The sequence below is a fragment of the Cherax quadricarinatus genome, chromosome 26 (assembly GCF_038502225.1).
Source record: "Cherax quadricarinatus isolate ZL_2023a chromosome 26, ASM3850222v1, whole genome shotgun sequence".
In the NCBI taxonomy this organism is placed as follows: domain Eukaryota; kingdom Metazoa; phylum Arthropoda; class Malacostraca; order Decapoda; family Parastacidae; genus Cherax; species Cherax quadricarinatus.
The window spans coordinates 17,706,428-17,729,439 of record NC_091317.1 but is presented as its reverse complement, the minus strand read 5'-3'; the positions used below and the strand labels follow the sequence as shown (position 1 = coordinate 17,729,439).

Sequence of the window (23,012 nt, the reverse complement as noted above, 5' to 3'; positions counted from 1 at the left end):
CCTTAATATACTATTTCTACTAAAATATTCATGGGGAGAGCTAAACCCTAAGGTCACATAGCTCCTGGGGAATGGGAGATCGAGGAACGGGCGGTAGCACCAATTCCATGGATCAAGAGCCCTTCACCAGCGTCAAGGAATCGCCCTTGAGAGGAATAAAATATAATAATCGTAATGTTGAGAAAGAAATTTAGGATGATGTTTCGGTCCTTCCTGGACCGAAACGTACATTTGAACTCTGACTTCACATCTGAGTGAAAACAAAACTAATGGTTGTGTTGTGTTGTCCAGGAGAGTGGCCTGACTGGCTGAGTGGCAGCTTCCTGAGGGTGGGACCTGGCAAGTATGACCTGGGAGACTTCACTGTCAACCACTGGCTTGACGGCATGGCCATCCTTCACAAGTTCCAGATTGAAGATGGCAAGGTGAGTGTTAGTTATCATTTTGTACTAGGCACATGTCGATTAGACACTAGGCCTGTGTGTGTGTGTGTGTGTGTGTGTGTGTGTGTGTGTGTGTGTGTGTGTGTGTGTGTGTGTGTGTGTGTGTGTATGTGTATGTGTATGTGTATGTGTATGTGTATGTGTGTGTGTGTGTGTGTGTGTGTGTGTGTGTGTGTGTGTGTGTGTGTGTGTGTGTGTGTGTGTGTGTGTGTGTGTGTGTGTGTCTGTCTGTCTGTCTGTCTGTCTGTCTGTCTGTCTGTCTGTCTGTCTGTCTGTCTGTCTGTCTGTCTGTCTGTCTGTCTCTCTCTCTCTCTCTCTCTCTCTCTCTCTCTCTCTCTCTCTCTCTCTCTCTCTCTCTCTCTCTCATACTCCAAAAATTACAATTTTTATGTTTGTCTCTTTTGCAAATACACGACATGGCGTCTTGTCTGTCGAATCCATATTAGCGTTCAGAATGAGCACCTTGAATGCCTTGATTTCCAAGACGACAAAACTGAACAAGATAAGTTGTCTGATGCAGTTATAATAAACAGCCCTCACATTCCTAGTGACATAACCCAAGAACAGTGCTAAGAAACTGTTATCAGGATAATACAGGACCACGTAAAAGTTATCGTGCAAAACAATGAAATCAAAGAAACATGTTTGCTAGGAAAGCAAGGTAGAAAACACAGTATTATGATCAGACTTCATTCATATGATAAAAGAAAGGACTTAATTAAATCAGCAATTACAATGAAAAATGGAGTGTTCATCGAGTGTCTAATGAGAAAACGTCAAAACCTTCTGTTCAGGTTGAGAAAACTTAAACAGGAAAACAAAATACATCAGTGTTTCACTCGAGATGGGAAAATACTAGTAAGGAAAACATCAACAGGACAACAATATACCATCTCAAATGAACATGATTTCTCTACCTTCCTTAGAAAAGCTGACATTTCTGTAACAGACTAGATAAGTGTCCTTAACACATATATATGTGTGGTGCATATAATGTACGTTACTATTACATTATTGTGCATTATTATTATTTTTCTTTTACTAGCTAATACCAGCTACCTCAAATACTTTTTACTTTTTAATTGCTATTAATTGCTCATAATTTTGTGTTGCAAGTCAAATTTTACTCCAAATTAATATTATTCATGGTTGCTACCTATCCATTTAATTCTGTTTACCACTACTTCTTTTAGTCCCTTTTATTGTGTGTGCAATTAGTGTATATTCCAATTACATTATTGTGTGAGTCCCAAAACTATCTTTTGCTAGCTAGTACCAACTACCTCATATTATTTTACTTTTTATAGTGCAATTAATTGCTCAACTTATTATACATTACAAATCAGATCTTACTCCCAAATCAATATTATATCATAGTGACTATCTGTCCATTGAACTTTGTTTACCATTACTTAATTTAGTCCCTTATATATTTTCTCCTTTATTTTAGCTTTACATAACTACCTCAGTTCATATATTCACAAATGTTAAAATAATCAAGGTGCTATTCTCAGGTGCTAAAGTGTAATAAGTTCACTATTTTGCCATTATATTCCCAAGCTCATTTATTTGATTACCACTTTATTTGTTCACCACAACTTATATTAGACCCTTTTATATTGTCTCCATTATTTTAACTTTAAAGAACTACCAACTATTATATTCCCAAGCTCCTTTATTTGATCATCACTTTATTTGTTCACCACAAATTAGTTTAGTCCCTTTTATATAGTCTCCTTTATTTTAGCTTTAAAGAACTGCCTTAGCTCATATTTTTACATTTGTTAAAATAATTCAGGTGCTATTTTTTAGCTTTAGAATATTTACTTTGTCTTATACTTAATTCTGACTATAGATTCACTATAAATCTTATGATTACAAGCATTGATCCTGATACCAACCTCTTATTGAATGACTTAAATCAATCAAACAGTTACTGTAATTACTACACTGCAGAACAATCAAAGGCACTTCTCAGAGCCAACAACAATATAACTATCTTTAACTACAATATCAGATCTTTAAGCAAACATTACGATGACCTCATAGCATTACTAAATTCCTTGCATGCCAATATGTCCATCATTACACTAACTGAAACCTGGCTAAAGCCTGATACTACAGATGTCTATGCCATTTCTGGTTACACAGCCTCCCTTTCTGTAGCTACATTCATCAGACACCTTTTGGCACTCTTCATGAACTGGTTCATGCTTTGACTGGCTTTAACATGTGTGAGTAGTCTGTTCCATTCCTTTATTGCTGTGTGTGTGTGTGTGTGTGTGTGTGTGTGTGTGTGTGTGTGTGTGTGTGTGTGTGTGTGTGTGTGTGTGTGTGTGTGCGTGTGTGTGTGGTAGTGTGTGTGGTGGTGGTGGTATATTTGGTTGTGGGATGAGTATGCTTAATTTTGTGGTGCGGTCTTTGGTCTTTGTTCCAGGTCTTGAAGCTGTTTTCCTCTCAGGCGATACCTGTTTCCACACCCAGTCATCATGACTCAGCTTTTTATTTTCTCAGTGTGTGTGTGTGTGTGTGTGTGTGTGTGTGTGTGTGTGTGTGTGTGTGTGTGTGTGTGTGTGCGCACGCGCGTGCATGCCTGTGATCATTTACATGTACGCTCCAGAACGTATATGTCTGGTGCATTCAGAAAAGGTTCGCACCATACGTATAGTCAGTCGCATGATTCAATGTACATTTGCATGTCTTAATCATGCAGTACGACGCGCATTATATACAAAAACAATGACCACTTCATTAAGTTCTGTAACAATTTAACAATATATAATAATTCTCTATAGTAAGTTCCTAAAATTCCTTTGGTAGTAAATCTTTCAGAATTCATAAATTCCTATCCGTCTCATCCGTCTCACGATTAACAGAAAGAGGATCGAGCCTCCACAGGTCCTGGCACTGAATAACCCACTCGGATATGACATTTCCCATAAAATAAACAAATGCAAATGAATATCTCTTCATAACCCACTTCCCGCTCCAGCAGCTATGACTACAGTAGTAACAGCAGTAACAGCCTAGTTGATCAGGCCCTGATCCATCGGGAGGCCTGATCATGGACCGGGCCGCGGGGGCGTTGATCCCCGGAATAACCTCCAGGTAACAGTAGTGCACACATCGACTTCCAGTTGATTCCAAGCATGAATCGTTATCGTCTCCATCCAGAGTGGCTATCCTGGCTATCCCTGGATGTGATGGTATTTTATTCGCAAAGACAAAATAGTTCCTGACGGGGGTGTTAAGGTGATGCTTCGTTCAAGTCAATAGCAATAGGATCGCAGTGCCCTGCTTCAGTTCATCTTTCCGTGGCGTATTAATTACTTTGTGTTTTTCAGGTGTCGTTCCAGTCCAAGTACTTGAAGTCAGACGCCTACAAGAAAGCTTGCCTCACTCAGCGCCCTGTCTTCACGGAGTTTGGAACACAAAGCTACCCTGACCCCTGCAAGAACATCTTCTCCAGGATGTTCTCCCAATTCGTAAGAAATTGAAAAATTCCTGCATTATGTATATTAAACACTGGAACACGTGCAGTGTGCTGCTGTTTCCTTCTATATGATAGTTAAGTTTTTCTACTATACTCCATAGCACAAGATGGGTTACATGTGTGAAGTAATGAAATATTTTAGGTAAAAGTACACATGTGCAACTAATGTGACATTTAAATGTCACATTAGCTGCACATATGTCCTTTTACTTGACATATTGTCGGTAATTCTACCATTATTAGTAGCGAAATATGTCAGCATGAGACGGGAAATTTCAGATAATAAGCTAACAAGGATATCCTCAAGCTCTCCACTCTTGAGTTCAGTAGTGACGAGAGCTTCAGAAGTTTCACTCTAGGAGCGCTGGAGATGACTTGCGTAAACTGACCATCTCTCTGGATATTCCATCCCAACTGAAACTAAAAGAGTGAAGGGAGGCGGGAGGATTATAGGGTGTTAATAATGTTGAAGACACGTCGTCGTAAGCTCCTCTCTTCCATGTGCGGGTTATTTGTGTATTGTGTAAGTTCATGGGTCTTGTAATTGCTATAATGACATAAATATCATTGATTATTTGCAAGTGTTACAGGGTCCTTCTTGTTTTTTGATTAAAATTGTTCTGCGACTTTTTTTTACAATTTTCTTTTTGTTCTCCGGATATCCATGTTATCATATTTTTTGGCATCGTATCCTCCAACGTGGTGGTAAACGGCGTTGACCGGATCGATACGTCCACACTGAAATACGTAAAGTGGTTAAGTCGCGGTTAAGTTCTCACTCGTCAGCGTTTAGGGAACTCCATGTACGTTGCTGGACAGGAAAATGTAACAAATATTTGAATAATAATGGAAAACGCTTGTGTAGTAGTCTGCCGCGACGTCTGTGTTTCCCACACCACTTACAGCGCACTGCAAGCCACGGAAACACGGACCATCAGAGCCTTGACCATGACGACATGCACGAGGAAGTGCTGAGCTTTTAAAAGTCATCCACAACGCCTTGGGAATAGGAGATTATTAGGTCTGATCTGAAGGAGTGAAGGGCGGTTCTGGCTCCCTGCATCTAGAGAGAGTTTGGTATTCTGGAGCTTCTGGGAAAAATAGCTTAATGACACCGGGGATCCCAAAATGTAAGAATGCAGTGGTGCAAAATTTAGATTATGTTTTGTGAACTGAATTAAAATTAGAATCCTAATTTAAGTTTACTGTAAATTAAAAGAATTATGCGCATTGAAGGTACAAAGAAATTTTTAAGGTACTTACATATATTATCAAGGTAGTGACATATATTATCAAGGTAGTGACATATATTATCAAGGTAGTGACATATATTATCAAGGTAGTGACATGTATTATCAGGGTACTGACATATATTATCAAGGTACTGAAATCTATTATCAACGTACTGACATATATTAATTCAATTTATAATATGCCTGGAAGCATTAACTGAAGCTCAACTGCTGCTGAAAGAACCTGAGTACAGCACAGAGTGAACAATTTAAAAGATAGCTCACATATTTTGGAGGATCAGAGCTGAGACTGAAGTGTACTGGAAGGTCTGGACTAATTATGAAGTACTGAAAGAGGAAGACTAAGTGTCACTGAATGGAAGACCTAGATAATGAATCCCTTCAAGGGAGGGCCTTGAGTCTGGAGCCACTATCCCCCTTCAAGGGAGGGCCTTGAGTCTGGAGCCACTATCCCCTTCAAGGGAGGGCCTTGAGTCAGGAGCCACTATCCCCTTCAAGGGAGGGCCTTGAGTCAGGAGCCACTATCCCCCTTCAAGGGAGGGCCTTGAGTCTGGAGCCACTATCCCCTTCAAGGGAGGGCCTTGAGTCAGGAGCCACTATCCCCTTCAAGGGAGGGCCTTGAGTCAGGAGCCACTATCCCCCTTCAAGGGAGGGCCTTGAGTCAGGAGCCACTATCCCCCTTCAAGGGAGGGCCTTGAGTCAGGAACCACTATCCCCCTTCAAGGGAGGGCCTTGAGTCTGGAACCTCTATCCCCTTCCATGGATCATGCTCGTCTCCTATACTCCAGGTGCTCTGTGACACATCTGCCACGAACATAATGGTAGACAAAGCCTCGCCTGCTGGAAAATTCGAAGGCTTGAGATTTTCAACAATTACTTGGAGATCAGGAATAGCTCTCACATTTCTAAAAATGCCACCATTACAACCAATCCTGGACTGAAAAAATTATAGTATTATATAACATGACTTACCATGCCCCCGGCCGGGATTGAACCCGCGGTCATAGTCTCAAAACTCCAGCCCGTCGCGTTAGCCACTAGACCAGCTAGCCACAATAAGATTCATCCAACTAGGTATATTTCTACACTATAGTTGACGGCAGTGAAGGGACTTGAGCTAGAGTTCGTCACGGCCACGCTAGCTGGAGATTCGTCTGTAAAAACTTGCATTTGTGGTCACAGTGGTGCCTGCGCTAACCTTCCTATGGTGTAGAAATATACCTAGTTGGATGAATCTTATTGTGGCTAGCTGGTCTAGTGGCTAACGTGACGGGCTGGAGTTTTGAGACTCTATGACCGCGGGTTCAATCCCGGCCGGGGGTATGGTTTGTTTGCAATCGCGTCATTACGATTTCTTGAGTCATAACATGACTTGTGAGCCGGCTTCGTTGCATGATCCTTCGCAATCTTGTTGGCCTGCACTTAGCCAAGGGGGAAAAAATCCGCAACTCACCGTATCCTGGTGGAGAGCATTTTGCAATTAAACGATAAAAATGAGGCAAAAGATTCCAGGTGACCGCTATAGGTGACACAAGCAACACAACTAGTGATGGAAGTCGTGTAGACGGTGATGGAGGTGACACAAGTAACACAGGTAATGATAGAAGTCGTGTAGACGGGTGACACAAGCGACACAAGTAGATATAGAAGTACTGTAGAAGTGATAAATATGCCCTGGATAAGGCTGATTGCCAGGCAGGTACAGGAACGGGGGAGGGGGGAGGTGTATACAGCACAGTGGCGCGCCTGGTGCATTGTGGCCTCGGGGCCGCGAAAGAGATTTTTTTTGTGTTATGGCGGGGAAAAACTCGCTCATGAAACTACGCAGAAACTGAGTTTTTCCCCTAAAGAACACAAAGAAATACACAGTCATTTGTGTGCACCAGAGAAACAGTCTCTGGTGTATCTCATTCTGAATATGTATGTTTCTGAGTGTCGCTGACCGAGTGTGTCTGCTCGACTGTTTCTCTGGTGCACACAAATGACTGTGTATTTCTTTGTGTTCTTTAGGGGAAAAATTCAGTTTCTGCGTAGTTTCATGAGCGAGTTTTTCTCCGCCATAACACAAAAAAACCTCTTTTGCGGCCCCGAGGCCACATTGCACCAGCCGCGCGCGCGCACACACACACACACACACACACACACACACACACACACACACACACACACACACACACACACACACACACACACACACACACACATAACCTATGATTCTCTACGTTACATGTAGGTTACTTCCTATATTATAAGTATTGTACTTATAATTCTGGCTCTTTCATGTTGCGTTGCTTCTGTTAGACCCTCTTAGTCCCTAAAATTAACTCGGAGGAACTGCTCCACACAACAGAATTATTAAACCTCTGCAATAAATTCACCTTAAGTCAGTAGCTTACTGACTCGACCAGACTGGGACACACCCTGGACCTAATAATTACGAACAGTGAAGACCTGATACTGCATGCAGTAATCAGACAACATAGTCGAGGTACAGAACTGCGTGTACAGTGGCCCTGGGACACAGACACACGATCAGTCTTGAGGGTGTTTTAACAGATTCAGCTTCAATAAGATCAATATCAACTGAGATCAAATAAATCTTGAACTTAGCGAGATACGCTGCGATGATGACCTGACCACGCAAGATCTACAATCATGTCCTTGGAAGTATGAGCTGTTTGGTGCTCGTACCTGTCTGGCGAAGGAGATGCAAACTAGAGAGAGAGACGGAGAGAGACGGAGAGAGAGAGAGAGAGAGAGAGAGAGAGAGAGAGAGAGAGAGAGAGAGAGAGAGAGAGAGAGAGAGAGAGAGAGAGAGAGAGAGAGAGAGAGAGAGAGAGAGAGAGAGAGAGAGAGAGAGGCGCGCTCCCATTACAGGTAAAGACGAATATAAATCTCAAAGGCAGCTAAATCTCTAAAACCTGAAGGGAAACTCTGGTTAAAGAATTTGTAGAACATTGAGCACGAACTGATTGCATCATATAGAAATGAAATTAGGAGAAATTCCAGATACTTCTTCTCCTTTGCAGAATTCAGAGCGAAAGCCACTGATGGTAATAGTAAAATGCGAAGTCGCAGTATGACTCTGTATTCAGTGAACCTGTCATCAGTCTGCACATCAAAGACCCCAAGAGAGTTTTTCAAGAATGAGACTCAGAACATTGCCAACATTTCTACAATTTCCTATGTAGCTCTCTCCCCAGTGAGTTCGAAAGAGGCCATCGATATCATGTAGCTGCATTCTGCTCCATGGAATTTTTTACTTATCAAAAAGTTTAGGAAACCTCTATCTCTTGTCTTCAGTATTTTATGGAGAAGGAGCCTGGTCATAGATGTCATGCCACAGCCAGTGAAAACCGCTGATATTGCCCCACTTTAAAAGAAGGCAGTAAAGCAATTGCTTTAAAAAGGTATATGCAAGTAGCCCTCCTAACTTCACACATTATCAAAATTTTTGAACGAGTCCTAAGAAACAAGATTGCCAGTCACATGGTATCACAACAGTTGCACAATCCAGGGCAGCATGGGTGGAAGGCAGGCTGTTACTGTTTTTCACAACGGCTAGATCATTACGATGCTGTCCTGGATGTTCTTGAAGACAATTTAAATGCTGACTTAGTGTACAGTGATAAGTTTGTTGCTCAAGGCACGTACTCACCCCAATTCTGTTTCCCATTCTCATATCCGACATTGACATAAACCATAGCACTGATGACATCAGAATGTCTGTGAGGGTGACATCTATCGAAGACAGCAGATCTTCAGGCATATACAAATCAAATCTTCCAGTGAGCCTCATACAACTATGTGATGTTTATCCAGGACACGTTTCAATTGCTTCACGACGGAAGAATGGAAGAAATATAGACTAACGGAGTGCAGGGCGAACTTAAATCATTCAAAAGAGCAAAAGTCCCATGTGCGAGACTTAAGAGAAATGATGTCGGACCGCGTGCGGTCAACAGTAACAGCCTGGTTGATCAGGCCTTGATGTTCCAGGAGGCCTGGTCTGGTACCGGGCAGCCTGGAGCGTTAACCCAAGTGAATGTCCTTCAGGTAGCCTGTTTCCTCCCTCCCCCTTCTCCTCCTCTCCTTCCTCTTCCCCCTCCCTCCGTCCCTCCGTCCCTCCCTCCTCCATGCCCCCCTCACACCCTCTCCAAGGAAAAACCGACACCTCCGGGTACTACCAGTTCTGACAGTCACTCTCTCTCTCTCTCTCTCTCTCTCTCATTCTCTTTTTTTAAACAGGATTTGACAAGGTTAGGTTAAGGATCCCTAGCTTTATTGACAAGCTATTTACAGGTTAAGGATTCCTAACTTTATTCGCAAGCTAAGAGCTGTTACCTACATCAGCTCATTTGAAAGCATTTTTATTGTTATGAGACATACAAGTTGGGAACAGGATGAAGTTGGAGCCATCTGTGGGCCAGCATTTTCATCTCTCTCTCTCTCTCTCTCTCTCTCTCTCTCTCTCTCTCTCTCTCTCTCTCTCTCTCTCTCTCTCGCAATTACAGTTACAATTTAGTTGTTGATTATGATATAATCAGGTTGATAGTTATTTAGATGAATTATTAATAACTGTGATGCCACCATTGATGATGATGATAATGATGGATGATGATGATGGCTGGCGAATAGTAAAGAGAATATTGATGTGGATAGTAATGATGATAGTTATTATGGTGATAATGACTGTGGGAGATGATACTGACGATGATAGTTATAACTATTATAACCATACTGCGAATTATTATGATACTGATAATGATGATACGCAGAGAAAGAAGGTGCTGAAATGTCGTGAAAAGTGACTTAAATAACGAAGATGGCCGTAGGAACATAGCTAATAGCCAAAGTAGCTCCGTAACTCACTATAACATTAAATAGGAACGCAGGTAGGAGCCAAAGTAGCTCCGTAACTCACTATAACATTAAATAGAAACGCAGGTAGGAGCCAAAGTAGCTCCGTAACTCACTATAACATTAAATAGGAACGCAGGTAGGAGCCAAAGTAGCTCCGTAACTCACTATAACATTAAATAGGAACGCAGGTAGGAGCCAAAGTAGCTCCGTAACTCACTATAACATTAAATAGAAACGCAGGTAGGAGCCAAAGTAGCTCCGTAACTCACTATAACATTAAATAGGAACGCAGGTAGGAGCCAAAGTAGCTCCGTAGCTCACTATAACATTAAATAGGAACGCAGGTAGGAGCCAAAGTAGCTCCGTAACTCACTATAACATTAAATAGGAACGCAGGTAGGAGCCAAAGTAGCTCCGTAACTCACTATAACATTAAATAGGAACGCAGCTAGGAGCCAAAGTAGCTCCGTAACTCACTATAACATTAAATAGGAACGCAGCTAGGAGTCAGAGCAGCTCCCTGACTCACTTTGATAACATGAGTCCTGATAAGCACAACATCCGTCAGAAAACAGACTGACGGATGTTGTTACAGCCAAGCTTACGCTGCCTTGCAGGTCTGAGCAGGATGAAGAAAACACGTGTTGCTAAACTAGCTTTTATTGGGAAACATTTCGCTCTAATAACGCTCTACATATGAGCTGTGAATCGACCCCCTGCAACCACAAAGAAGTGAGTACAGAGTAAAATGTAGTAAAGACCCTTAAAAAAGCTGCTTCTGCAGTGTGTTTACAGTCTTGTGTTTCGGGGACAAAAGTGTACATACGAAGACCAAACTGAAGTTTTGCGAAAGGTGTCGCTAAGACAAGGCTCTTGATTGCTATTTATTATTATGTATGTAAAATAGTCTGTCTTAAAGTCACTTTCTTGATAGTATACTATCTCATATGGTATAACTGGATATACTCTTAGTGAGAAATCACACATTAAAACTTTCTTCAAGAATTTTGAATTTGCTCATAGCAGATGATATTGTATCTATAATTACATTGTCTAATTCATACGTACTTGTGTTTTTTTTATATTCTTTTAATTATTTCCTAGATCAGTGTGTATGCACATGCTCTTGCGCTACAGTACGAGATGCACAGTACAATACCTATTGTCGTCCGCATTATGCGTACGGGATGTACAGTAAACTACGTACTGTCGTCCCCAATATGCGTACGGGGAGCATTATAAATTATCTAGCAACTTCGTAGGTAAACATGCAGCAAATTCAAAGTTTTGTTAGTGATGATAAACGGAATTGTGTATCTTCCTGCAGGAAATGACGGACAACACTTCTAACAACATCTTCCGTATTGAGGATCAGATGTTTGTTGCTTCTGAGACCTGCTACCTGAGGAAGATTGACCCCGATAACCTCGAAACCAAGGACAAGGTACGTGATACACAGACAGCGTACGTAATCTCAGTCAGGGTACGTGATGACACAGCCAGGGTACGTGATGAAACAAGCATGGTAGGTGGCGCTCTAGACAGGTTAGGGACAGTGAAACCCTTACAACAAGGCTGGGTAGGCTATATATTTATAGTTGTAGATCAGCGAACACAGCAATAGTTAGACACTTGTAGTTACAGATTAGTGGTCGCAATATAAACTTCCTGGCTTCATTATCCAGGCAGAATGAGATGTATATGTAAGCCTATTTAAACATTCTTTCCTACACACCTTGGAGGAAATATGTATCTGTAGGCTAGTAGGCTAGTAGTTGGTGACATCCTAGGGGTGGGTGTAAATATATATATCGTGCCGAATAGGTAGAACTTACGATTTTGGCTTAAATAGCAACGCTCTTCTTGCCGAATAAAGCAAACAAAGACTTGTGTATGCAATAATTTCGCAAAAATCATTCTGAAAATCACGAAAAAATATATTGCATTGTGTTTGTTTATTATTAAATTATTGTAAACTTATCTAAAATATATTTAATTGGATTAGGATAAATTAAATTGCGCTTGTTATAATAAGGCTACGTAAGTTTTCTAATTTTTTTTTGGTACAAAATCATTACATTAAAATAACTGAAAAATATATCTTTAAACGTATAAAAATTTTTTTTAGAAAGAACTAAATTTTAAACGAGATCTTGCTAAGTGACCAATTTTACCTATATATATATATATATATATATATATATATATATATATATATATATATATATATATATATATATATATATATATATATATATATATATATATATATATATATATGTGACAGACTTTAAAGTGGGATACGGCATAATAACAGATGTAAGACGCAAAACATTGATGGAGAAATAAAACGTAGAGTTTGTTATAGCAACCAGCTGACTAGTGAACACTCAAGTAATCACAAATATTATTAAAACGCTCTTGAAGCCTCTCAACGAATTCAACTTGTCGAAATTACTAAATTTGAACCTACTTTTTACAAAGGATTTTTTTTTTAGTGAACATTGCAAATTACTGTTGCTTCTTACCATGTACCACTTTGATAAATATTCACTTAAACATTTGTCACATTCATTTCATTATTATTATTATTATTATTATTATTATTATTATTATTATTATTATTATTATTATTATTATTATTATTGTTGTTTTTATTATTATTATTATTATTATTGTTGTTTTTATTATTATTATTATTATTATTATTATTATTATTATTATTATTATTATTATTATTATTATTATTATTATTGTTATTATTATTATTATTATTATTATTATTATTATTATTATTATTGTTATTATTATTATTATTATTATTATTATTATTATTATTATTATTGTTGTTATTGTTATTATTATTGTTAATTATTATTGTTGTGATGGGCAGGTTGATCTTAGTAAGATAATGAGTGTGAACCTGTGTTCTTCACATCCACTGACGGACAACACAGGTGTCACGTACAACCTGGGTTGTTCCTTCATCGGCGGTCCTAAGTACAACATTGTGAAGATACATCCCTCCAAGGACAAAAATGGTACGTGTATGTTTGTGTGTGTGTATGTGTGTGTGTGTGTGTGTGTGTGTGTGTGTGGTACTGAAGACTATTATTCTTGTCAGTCTCCTTTTACGCCACCGAAAACGTTACCATAATAAAAAGGAAAAATACAGTAGTTGGAATAATTCACATCTCACAATACCGTAGTTGGAATAATTCACATCTCACAATACCGTAGTTGGAATAATTCACATCCCACTATTCCATAGTTGGAATAATTCACATCTCACAATACCGTAGTTGGAATAATTCACATCCCACAATACCGTAGTTGGAATAATTTACATCCCACAATACCGTAGCTGGAATAATTCACATCCCACAATACCGTAGATAGAATAATTCACATCCCACAATACCGTAGATAGAATAATTCACATCCCACAATACCGTAGCTAGAATAATTCACATCCCACAATACCGTAGCTGGAATAATTCACATCCCACAATACCGTAGCTGGAATAATTCACATCCCACAATACCGTAGATAGAATAATTCACATCCCACAATACCGTAGATAGAATAATTCACATCCCACAATACCGTAGCTAGAATAATTCACATCCCACAATACCGTAGTTGGAATAATTCACATCCCACAATACGTAGCTGGAATAATTCACATCCCACAATACCGTAGTTGGAATAATTCACATCCCACAATACGTAGCTGGAATAATTCACATCCCACAATACCGTAGCTGGAATAATTCACATCCCACAATACCGTAGTTGGAATAATTCACATCCCATAATACCGTAGCTGGAATAATTCACATCCCACAATACCGTAGCTGGAATAATTCACATCCCACAATACCGTAGCTGGAATAATTCACATCCCACAATACCGTAGCTGGAATAATTCACATCCCACAATACCGTAGTTGGAATAATTCACATCCCGCAATACCGTAGCTGGAATAATTCACATCCCACAATACCGTAGTTGGAATAATTCACATCCCACAATACCGTAGTTGGAATAATTCACATCCCACAATACCGTAGCTGGAATAATTCACATCCCACAATACCGTAGTTGGAATAATTTACATCCCACAATACCGTAGCTGGAATAATTCACATCCCACAATACCGTAGATAGAATAATTCACATCCCACAATACCGTAGATAGAATAATTCACATCCCACAATACCGTAGCTAGAATAATTCACATCCCACAATACCGTAGCTGGAATAATTCACATCCCACAATACCGTAGCTGGAATAATTCACATCCCACAATACCGTAGATAGAATAATTCACATCCCACAATACCGTAGATAGAATAATTCACATCCCACAATACCGTAGCTAGAATAATTCACATCCCACAATACCGTAGTTGGAATAATTCACATCCCACAATACGTAGCTGGAATAATTCACATCCCACAATACCGTAGTTGGAATAATTCACATCCCACAATACGTAGCTGGAATAATTCACATCCCACAATACCGTAGCTGGAATAATTCACATCCCACAATACCGTAGTTGGAATAATTCACATCCCATAATACCGTAGCTGGAATAATTCACATCCCACAATACCGTAGCTGGAATAATTCACATCCCACAATACCGTAGCTGGAATAATTCACATCCCACAATACCGTAGCTGGAATAATTCACATCCCACAATACCGTAGTTGGAATAATTCACATCCCGCAATACCGTAGCTGGAATAATTCACATCCCGCAATACCGTAGCTGGAATAATTCACATCCCACAATACCGTAGTTGGAATAATTCACATCCCACAATACCGTAGCTGGAATAATTCACATCCCACAATACCGTAGCTGGAATAATTCACATCCCACAATACCGTAGTTGGAATAATTCACATCCCGCAATACCGTAGCTGGAATAATTCACATCCCACAATACCGTAGACAGAATAATTTACATACTACAATACCGTAGTTGGAATAATTCACATCCCACAATACCGTAGACAGAATAATTTACATACCACAATACCGTAGTTGGAATAATTCACATCTCACAATACCGTAGCTGGAATAATTCACATCCCACAATACCGTAGCTAGAATAATTCACATCCCACAATACCGTAGCTGGAATAATTCACATCCCACAATACCGTAGCTGGAATAATTCACATCCCACAATACGTAGCTGGAATAATTCACATCCCACAATACGTAGCTGGAATAATTCACATCCCATAATACCGTAGCTAGAATAATTCACATCCCACAATACCGTAGCTAGAATAATTCACATCCCATAATACCGTAGTTAAAAGAGCCATAATTCGCAGAGGAATCACTGAACGTCGTCGTGTCTGTCTGTCCACGACAAACATTATTGCCGTTTTCTTGTCAGTATATAAGACTATTATAATTTTTTGTCTTCCTCTCGCGCTGGATGGAGGGAGGACCAAGCTTCCACCACTCCTTCTGTGACCCACACGGGTTTAGTGCTTCATGAAATACAGTCAACAATCGAGTCTACCCAAGGATGTATATACAACGAGAGGCATGTAGCTCTCAGTGTATATACTCGTCTGCTGAGAGTTTATTTCAGTCCCTATTATGGGAATTAGAGTCTTCTTGACGGTACTTATCATTTCCAGGCTACAGTGACAGTCCTACATGACTGGTATACAATACCGACAAGTTGAAGAATTAGACGTATGTGTAATATCTTGGTATCTTTATTTGTAGACGTTTCGCCAACCAGTGGCTTTATCAATACAAATTCAAGGACATGATGGAAAGAATGTAGAACTATATACAAAAGACGAGGTAATTATTCCCTCAGACTTGGAGTTGGTGAAGAGCACCGTAGTCTTGAAGACTACGGTGCTCTTCACAACGACTACGGTGCTCTTCACTAACTCCAAGTGTGAGGGAATAATTACGTCGTCTTTTGTGTATAGTTCTACATTCTTCCCATCATATCTTTGAAGTTTTACTAATAAAGTCACTGGATGGCGGAGCGTCTACAATAGATACCCAGATGTTGCACATGTGTCTAATTCTTATAAGGATAGTGTAGCCGAAAGGTTTTAAACACCTCCTCTCTTCCCATTAACCAACTAAAGCTTCCCTTCCCGTCCCTCTCACTCTCAGACTCCAACCCCTGGGCCAACACTCGCACGCTGGCTGCGATCAGTTCAAGCTGGAAGGCGTCGTACTCCTACTACCACAGCTTTGGTATGACGGAGAACTACCTGGTGTTCCTAGAGCAGCCGCTGTTGGTCAACACGCTCAAGCTAGCTACCTCTCAGCTCAAAGGCCGTGCCTTCACTGACTGCTTAGACTGGCACCCGCAGGAAAAGGTGAGTGCCAAGGAGTGAATGTGTCACAGGTCTTAGATGAAATCAGAGTAGGGTTATTTTTTTTTTTAAACAAGTCGGCCGTCTCCCACCGAGGCAGGATGACCCAAAAAGTAAGAAAATCCCCGAAAAGAAAAATACTTTCATCATCATTCAACACTTTCATCTCACTCACACATAATCACTGTTTTTGCAGAGGTGCTCAGAATACAACAGTTTAGAATCATATACGTATAAAGATACACAACATATCCCTCCAAACTGCCAATATCCCAAACCCCTCCTTTAAAGTGTAGGCATTGTACTTCCCATTTCCAGGACTCACGTCCGGCTATATAAAAATAACCACTTTCCCTGAATCCCTTCACTAAATATTACCCTGCTCACACTCCAACAGATCGTCAGGTCCCAAATACCATTCGTCTCCATTCACTCCCATCGAACACGCTCATGCACGCCTGCTGGAAGTCCAAGCCCCTCGCCCACAAAACCTCCCTTACCCCTTCCTTCCAACCTTTTCGAGGACGACCCCTACCCCTCCTTCCTTCCCCTACAGATTTATACGCTCTCCATGTCATTCTACTTCGATTCATTCTCTCTAAATGACCAAACCACCTCAGCATACCCACTTCAGCCCTCTGACTAATATTTTTATTAACTCCACACCTCCTAATTTCCACACTCCGAATTTTCTGCATAATATTTACACCACACATAGCCCTTAGACAGGACATCTCCACTGCTTCCAACCGTCTCCTCGCTGCTGCATTTACCACCCAAGCTTCACATCCATATAAGAGTGTTGGTACTACTATACTTTCATACATTCCCTTCTTTGCCTCAATAGATAACGTTTTTTGCCTCCACATATACCTCAATGCACCACTCACCTATTTTCCCTCATCAATTCTATGATTAACCTCATCCGGGTTATTATTATTATTAATTATTAAAAAATAACAATTACACATTAATAATAATAATCACTTGGTGCGTAGGATGGGTAGGGGTAATCATCCTAGATACGAAGGGGAAAAATTTCAAATTCCTTAGATCAAAAAGACATTCCTAGCATCAACAACGACCTCCAGCAAAGGATTAAAACAAAAAATATAGGCGGGAAAAAAGGCTGTTTTAACATCTGTTTATTTGAGTGACCAAAGGAGGTTGAAACTAATGCATTTTTTCTTGCAATCTTCGGAGGGGTGAATATAATGGGCAGTGCCAACATACCACCATAGAAACAGAACTGGGCAGTGCCACTTGTCATCTGAGCGAATGTCACTATAAAGATAGTATTGGGCAGTGCCTTTAATCCAGTGAGTAAATACAACGTTACAAAGACAGTGGTGGGCTGTGCCACTCAGCCTGTAAATGAACTTGCCTATGTCAAGTCAGTACTGGGCGCTGTTAGACCTACACTCATACAGTAAGTGAACACCAGTAATAAAGACAGTATCAGGTGTGTATCTCTGTATATATACCCAAGAGTTGTCTGTCTCTTTGTATATACACCAAGAATTGTTTATCTCTGTATATACACGTGAGGCGTGTATATCTCGGTGGATATCCACGGAAAGGTTTGTGGATATTTGTATATACATACACAAAGAGGTGTATATAACACCTGCTGTATATATACCACGAGTTTACTTTATTCACTACAATAAAGATCAAAGTATTCCAAATTTTTAATCCCTTCCATTTTAAATGCACAGGTGCACTGCAACCTTAGCAATCGAAAGCCTTCAGACCAAGGTAACCAACCCGTCACTTCCCTCAGGTTAAGTTCATTGTGATTCGCAAGTCAACCGGAGAAGTACTGAAGGCGAAGTACATGAGCGAAGAGCCCTTCTTCACTTTCCACCACGTCAACGCTTACGAAGTTGACGGTCAACTGGTGGTGGATGTGGTGGCATACTCCAGCCCCGAGATCATCAACAAACTATACTTGAAGAAGGTCAGAATGAACGAGTACAGCACCGAAGACCCTCCCCAGCTTAAGAGGATCATTCTTCCCATCGTTACCGACCTACAGGTGGGTGTGTCCTATGTGTCAAGGTATCTACAGGTATCTTGTCAAGTGACCTGCAGTGGGTGTTATAGTGTCTTGCGATTTACAGTGAGTAGTTTGTCCGTGTCTTTCTTGTTGAATGATATAAGTGGGTGCTGTCTTGTCTAGTGATCTACAGTGAGTAGTTTCTCCGTATCTAGCGATGTAAAGTTTTTTACACTTGATCAACACTAAATAGTGTTGATCAATGACATTTACAGCCGACATTTGTCTCCGTATACAGAGGATAGTTACCACTGATAGTGTTCAATGGATAATTAGCTGTTATATATAATACAAAAAGGTCACTCGCTAGATTAGAACATCGCCCTCGGCAGATACCAGACCATGAAGTGTGTGAGGGAGAACTCGAGACCAGTTACTCAGAGTTGTCGCACTCCACCGTACACTGACACATTACTATAATATTCCTAATTTTCAAGTCACTAATGACTTAAGAAAGGTTTATAAATGGGTCTGTTAAAGAGTTAACTGTCCAGCTGCTTCTCAGAATATTTAACAGATGAATTTGAAAGTAAGTTTAATTCAATTTCAGAGTCTGGAATGGAGGGGACGCAGTGGGTGGGAGAGTTTAAGTTCACCAGGGTGTATATAATCGGTTTAAGAGTGAAATTGTAACTAACACCGAATTTCTCTCAACTTCGAGTTTTTCCTTCAAGTTGCAGGAACCAGAAAGATCCATGTAATAGAGAATCACGAACTTTGTACTCTATTGAGAATCACGAACTTTGTACTCTCATACTACTACCACAATAAACGACCATAATAGCCTGACCATAATATAGTCTCACTGCAACACCAGCACACCCACAACAGCTTGCTCACTACTACACTTCCACCACTATACCTGTAGCTTCGCCAGAGTTCATGCCCCTATCTTTTCTTCACAGAGCGTGCGGGAGGGCGAGGAACTGGTTCACTTGCAAGGCTGCGCAGCATCGGCCGTCAAGGTGAAGAACCAAGACGGTATTTACATCAGAGTGACGGGAGTCGACGTGGGTGAACCCGGCTTTGAGATGCCTACCATCAACGAGAAACACACCGGCAAGCCTTACCGCTTCGTCTACGGCACCGGTGCCTACGAACAAGGATACTTCAAGAACTCGGTACGTGGCACCCAGAGGCCTGCTTTGACAATATAGAATCAAAGTTATAAAAATTTTATCGATTTCCCAGTTAACCCAAACAATGGAGTCATTAAGTGAAAGAGGTGGCGGAGGCTCGATTCTCTACGTGAAGCATCGTCTAGTTTCCATTTCCACTTTGTGGATTATTTGTGAATTTGGCAGCGTGAAATTGCCACCTCACGTGAGTGGCTATTGATGAAGTCTTCTCACTCCCGGCAACAACCTCAGCTTGTTATTTGTGTATTGTTCCAGTCACGTTATTGTGCCGGTTTGCTTTTTACCCTCAATGTTAAGTGTCAGGGGATCCAGTGGAAGCTATGATTTGTACCATTGTGACTTTCCTCCTGGAAACGGGTTGTAAAACCCACAAGCTCATAAGACACTATGACAGAATGGAAAGATTTATTGATACAAAGTTACAATTTTTCAAGTCTAGTTTTTTTTTTTAGGACCATAGTCTATATAGACCAACAGATTTGACAAAACTTGGTCTCTAAGAGTAGCGTTATGTCAATAAAGGTTTCTACATTGCCATACCGTAGTGTCTTTTGTATCAACTTTAATCTTGTAACTCGTTACACTGCGCACGTCATGTTGTAATCTGTGTAACTTATGTATAGTGACATGTATACATTATGTACTATGACTTGTATCACATGTAAACTGACATTTACTTCTTTGTTATAGTGTCGTGTGTGTTGACTCATAAACAGTGATATGATCCTGTATTGTGTACCTTGATATAAACAAGTGTAAACTTACGCATAATGTAACTTGACATGTGAAGATGAATTCTGGCTAGTTTCGTCTATAACTGACTCTTGACGAGTGTACCATCACAAACGACGACTATAATTAGTGACGAATGTGCCTTTACAAATGACTAAAGAATCTGCATCAATGACAAGTGTACTCTGATCAGTAATGAGTGTACCTTGACAAGCGACGTATGTAACTTGTCAGATGACGAGTGTGCCTCGAGCAGTGACGAGTGTACCATAAGTGATGAGTGTTCCGTTATCACTAACGAGTGTGCGTTATTTGCAGGTGTGCAAGATGGATGTGGAGACTGGGCGCAGCTGGGCCTGGCGGGGAAATGAACACCAGTACTTGTCAGAGCCATCCTTCATTCCCTTGCCCGATGCCATCGAAGAGGACGACGGTGTAATCTTGTGCTCCGTAGCTGACATTCGCAAAGACTTTCCAGACTTCTTGCTACTGGTGGACGCTCGAACTATGGAGGAGATTGGCCGCGCAGAGGTGGATGCCAGAGTCCCTTCCAGCTTACACGGCATTTTCCTGATGGAGAAGAACTGATGAAGGCGGGAAGGTAGAACGTTGTGTGGTACTAAGGGTAAAGCTGCAATTGTGATGCAGTAGTTCTGCGAGGCGAGCTATTAGCGCCTCCATGGAACCCTGACGCCAAAGTATTCCTTTATGTTTGTGTCTTGAGGTCACAGTGCCTCGTCATACTACTTGGAGGTCATTGTACCTTGAGGTCAGAGTACCTGGAAGTCATAGTGCCTTGGGGTCATCATTATAAGATGACAGTGATATGCTGTGATCCTTAGTGTAATCAGGGTTGAGTTCTTGTTATTTGTTATAGTGTCAGAGGGCACCAGCTTGCCTAGGCTCATACCTCACGTTACACTCACTTACACATATATACTTTTCATGTTCTTATATTTGTACACTGCCATACCTCACATGTGTGCACTCATAACTCACATATTAATTCTTCTTCACACTATTCATCAAACATATTTATTCTAAACTTGACTATTCTTCATTGGTTAACGCCTGGTGCCTTACGACGAGGAAGTTACACTAAGCAACCTATATATTTCGTTACAATATTATTGTATTGTTATTGTACAATTATGTTACAGTCATGATGGGCATTGTTATACGTGGATACTGAAAAATTATTTGGATCAGCTTACCTAACGATATAATGAATATCACCATTTAGATTGGTGATATTCATTATAAAACTTCTTTAAATATGTATCATAAAATGGTCATTGAGAGAGTGATTCATTTATTTACGTTGTTATAAAAAAAAGTCAGTTGAAAGCATCTTTTAAATTACGTCCCAGAAGATGACCAATAAAAGGGAAGTTCTGTAATAAGGTTCGGTTGATGCAGATGTTTGTAAACATAAACATCTGTTGTACTGCTCTTATATTCACGTTTCAGTCATGATTTAAAACAACTGTTGTACAAGACCTGAAGTATTATTTGTTATAGATTTAATATATTAAAGGTTAGCTGGTCGCTAAAAATATGTGGTCCTCTCCACACCTGCTTGACACTACTATTTGTAGCTCAGGTCTGGAGGTTTCTGCCCCTCCCCCACACGTGCTCTTTAACTCAGGTGTGGGTGTCTTTACGTTAGCACCCCTGTTTTATAGCACATGTGTGGCAGGTGTGGGGAAAGGGATCAAAGGTATGTCAGGTGAATCCTGCCTTGATATGCCCAGCGTCCACATGTGGTATGGGGGCACGTTGAGGCAGGTATGGGCATTAAAATATTGACTTTACTAATGGTATTTTTCTGTGCCTTGTGATATCATAGAAGGTTTATGCTTACGTTAGAGAACTCAAATTCTTGAAACGTGGCTTTCCAAACGTGTTGATCATATATTGTTTCAACGCACCGGCCGTATCCCACCGAGGCAGGATGACCCAAAAAGAAAAACGAAAATTTCTCTCTATATATTTAGTAATGTATACAGGAGAAGGGGTTACTAGCCCTTTGCTCCCGGCATTTTAGTCGCTTCTTACGACAGCATGACTGACGGAAGAAGAAATTCTGTTCCACTTCCCCATGGAGATAAAACGAAATAAACAAGAACAAGAACTAGTAAGAAAATAGAAGAAAACCCAGAGGGGTGTGTATATATACATGCTTGTACATGCATGTCTAGTGTGACCTAAGTGTAAAACAATTACAGTCTTCCGTTTTACACTCACTTGGCAGGACGGTAGTACCTCCCTGGGTGGTTGCTGTCTACCAACTTACTACCTAGGAGATATATATATATATATATATATATATATATATATATATATATATATATATATATATATATATATATATATATATATATATATATATATATATATATATATATATATATATATATATATAAATATATATATAATACAAGGTATACCTGTATACTTGTTCAGTCAATCAAATAGCAGCACCTCTATGCCTAAAAACATACAGACATGGTCAGAAGGTTTACTTGTTGTTCGGACCAAACATCAGAATGAAGAAGAATTGTGATTAAAGTGACGTAGACCGTGGGGAATAATTATTGGTGCCAGACATACGGGGTGGTTTGAGTATCTCTGAAACTTATGTCT

General features: G+C 40.2%; 1 protein-coding gene across 1 annotated transcript in view; it reads left to right on the top strand.

Annotated features, from left to right (window-relative positions):
- Positions 1–22,180, top strand: part of LOC128691552 (carotenoid-cleaving dioxygenase, mitochondrial) — a 36,551-nt gene extending 14,371 nt beyond the window's left edge. The window contains exons 2-9 of the mRNA XM_070088830.1: positions 292–425; positions 3,788–3,928; positions 11,380–11,496; positions 12,946–13,093; positions 16,231–16,439; positions 18,220–18,474; positions 19,401–19,616; positions 20,685–22,180. Of these exons, the coding sequence (XP_069944931.1) occupies positions 292–425; positions 3,788–3,928; positions 11,380–11,496; positions 12,946–13,093; positions 16,231–16,439; positions 18,220–18,474; positions 19,401–19,616; positions 20,685–20,954 (1,490 nt within the window). The 3' untranslated portion in view covers positions 20,955–22,180. The remainder of the gene's footprint in view (positions 1–291; positions 426–3,787; positions 3,929–11,379; positions 11,497–12,945; positions 13,094–16,230; positions 16,440–18,219; positions 18,475–19,400; positions 19,617–20,684) is intronic.
- Positions 22,181–23,012: the final 832 nt, after the last annotated feature.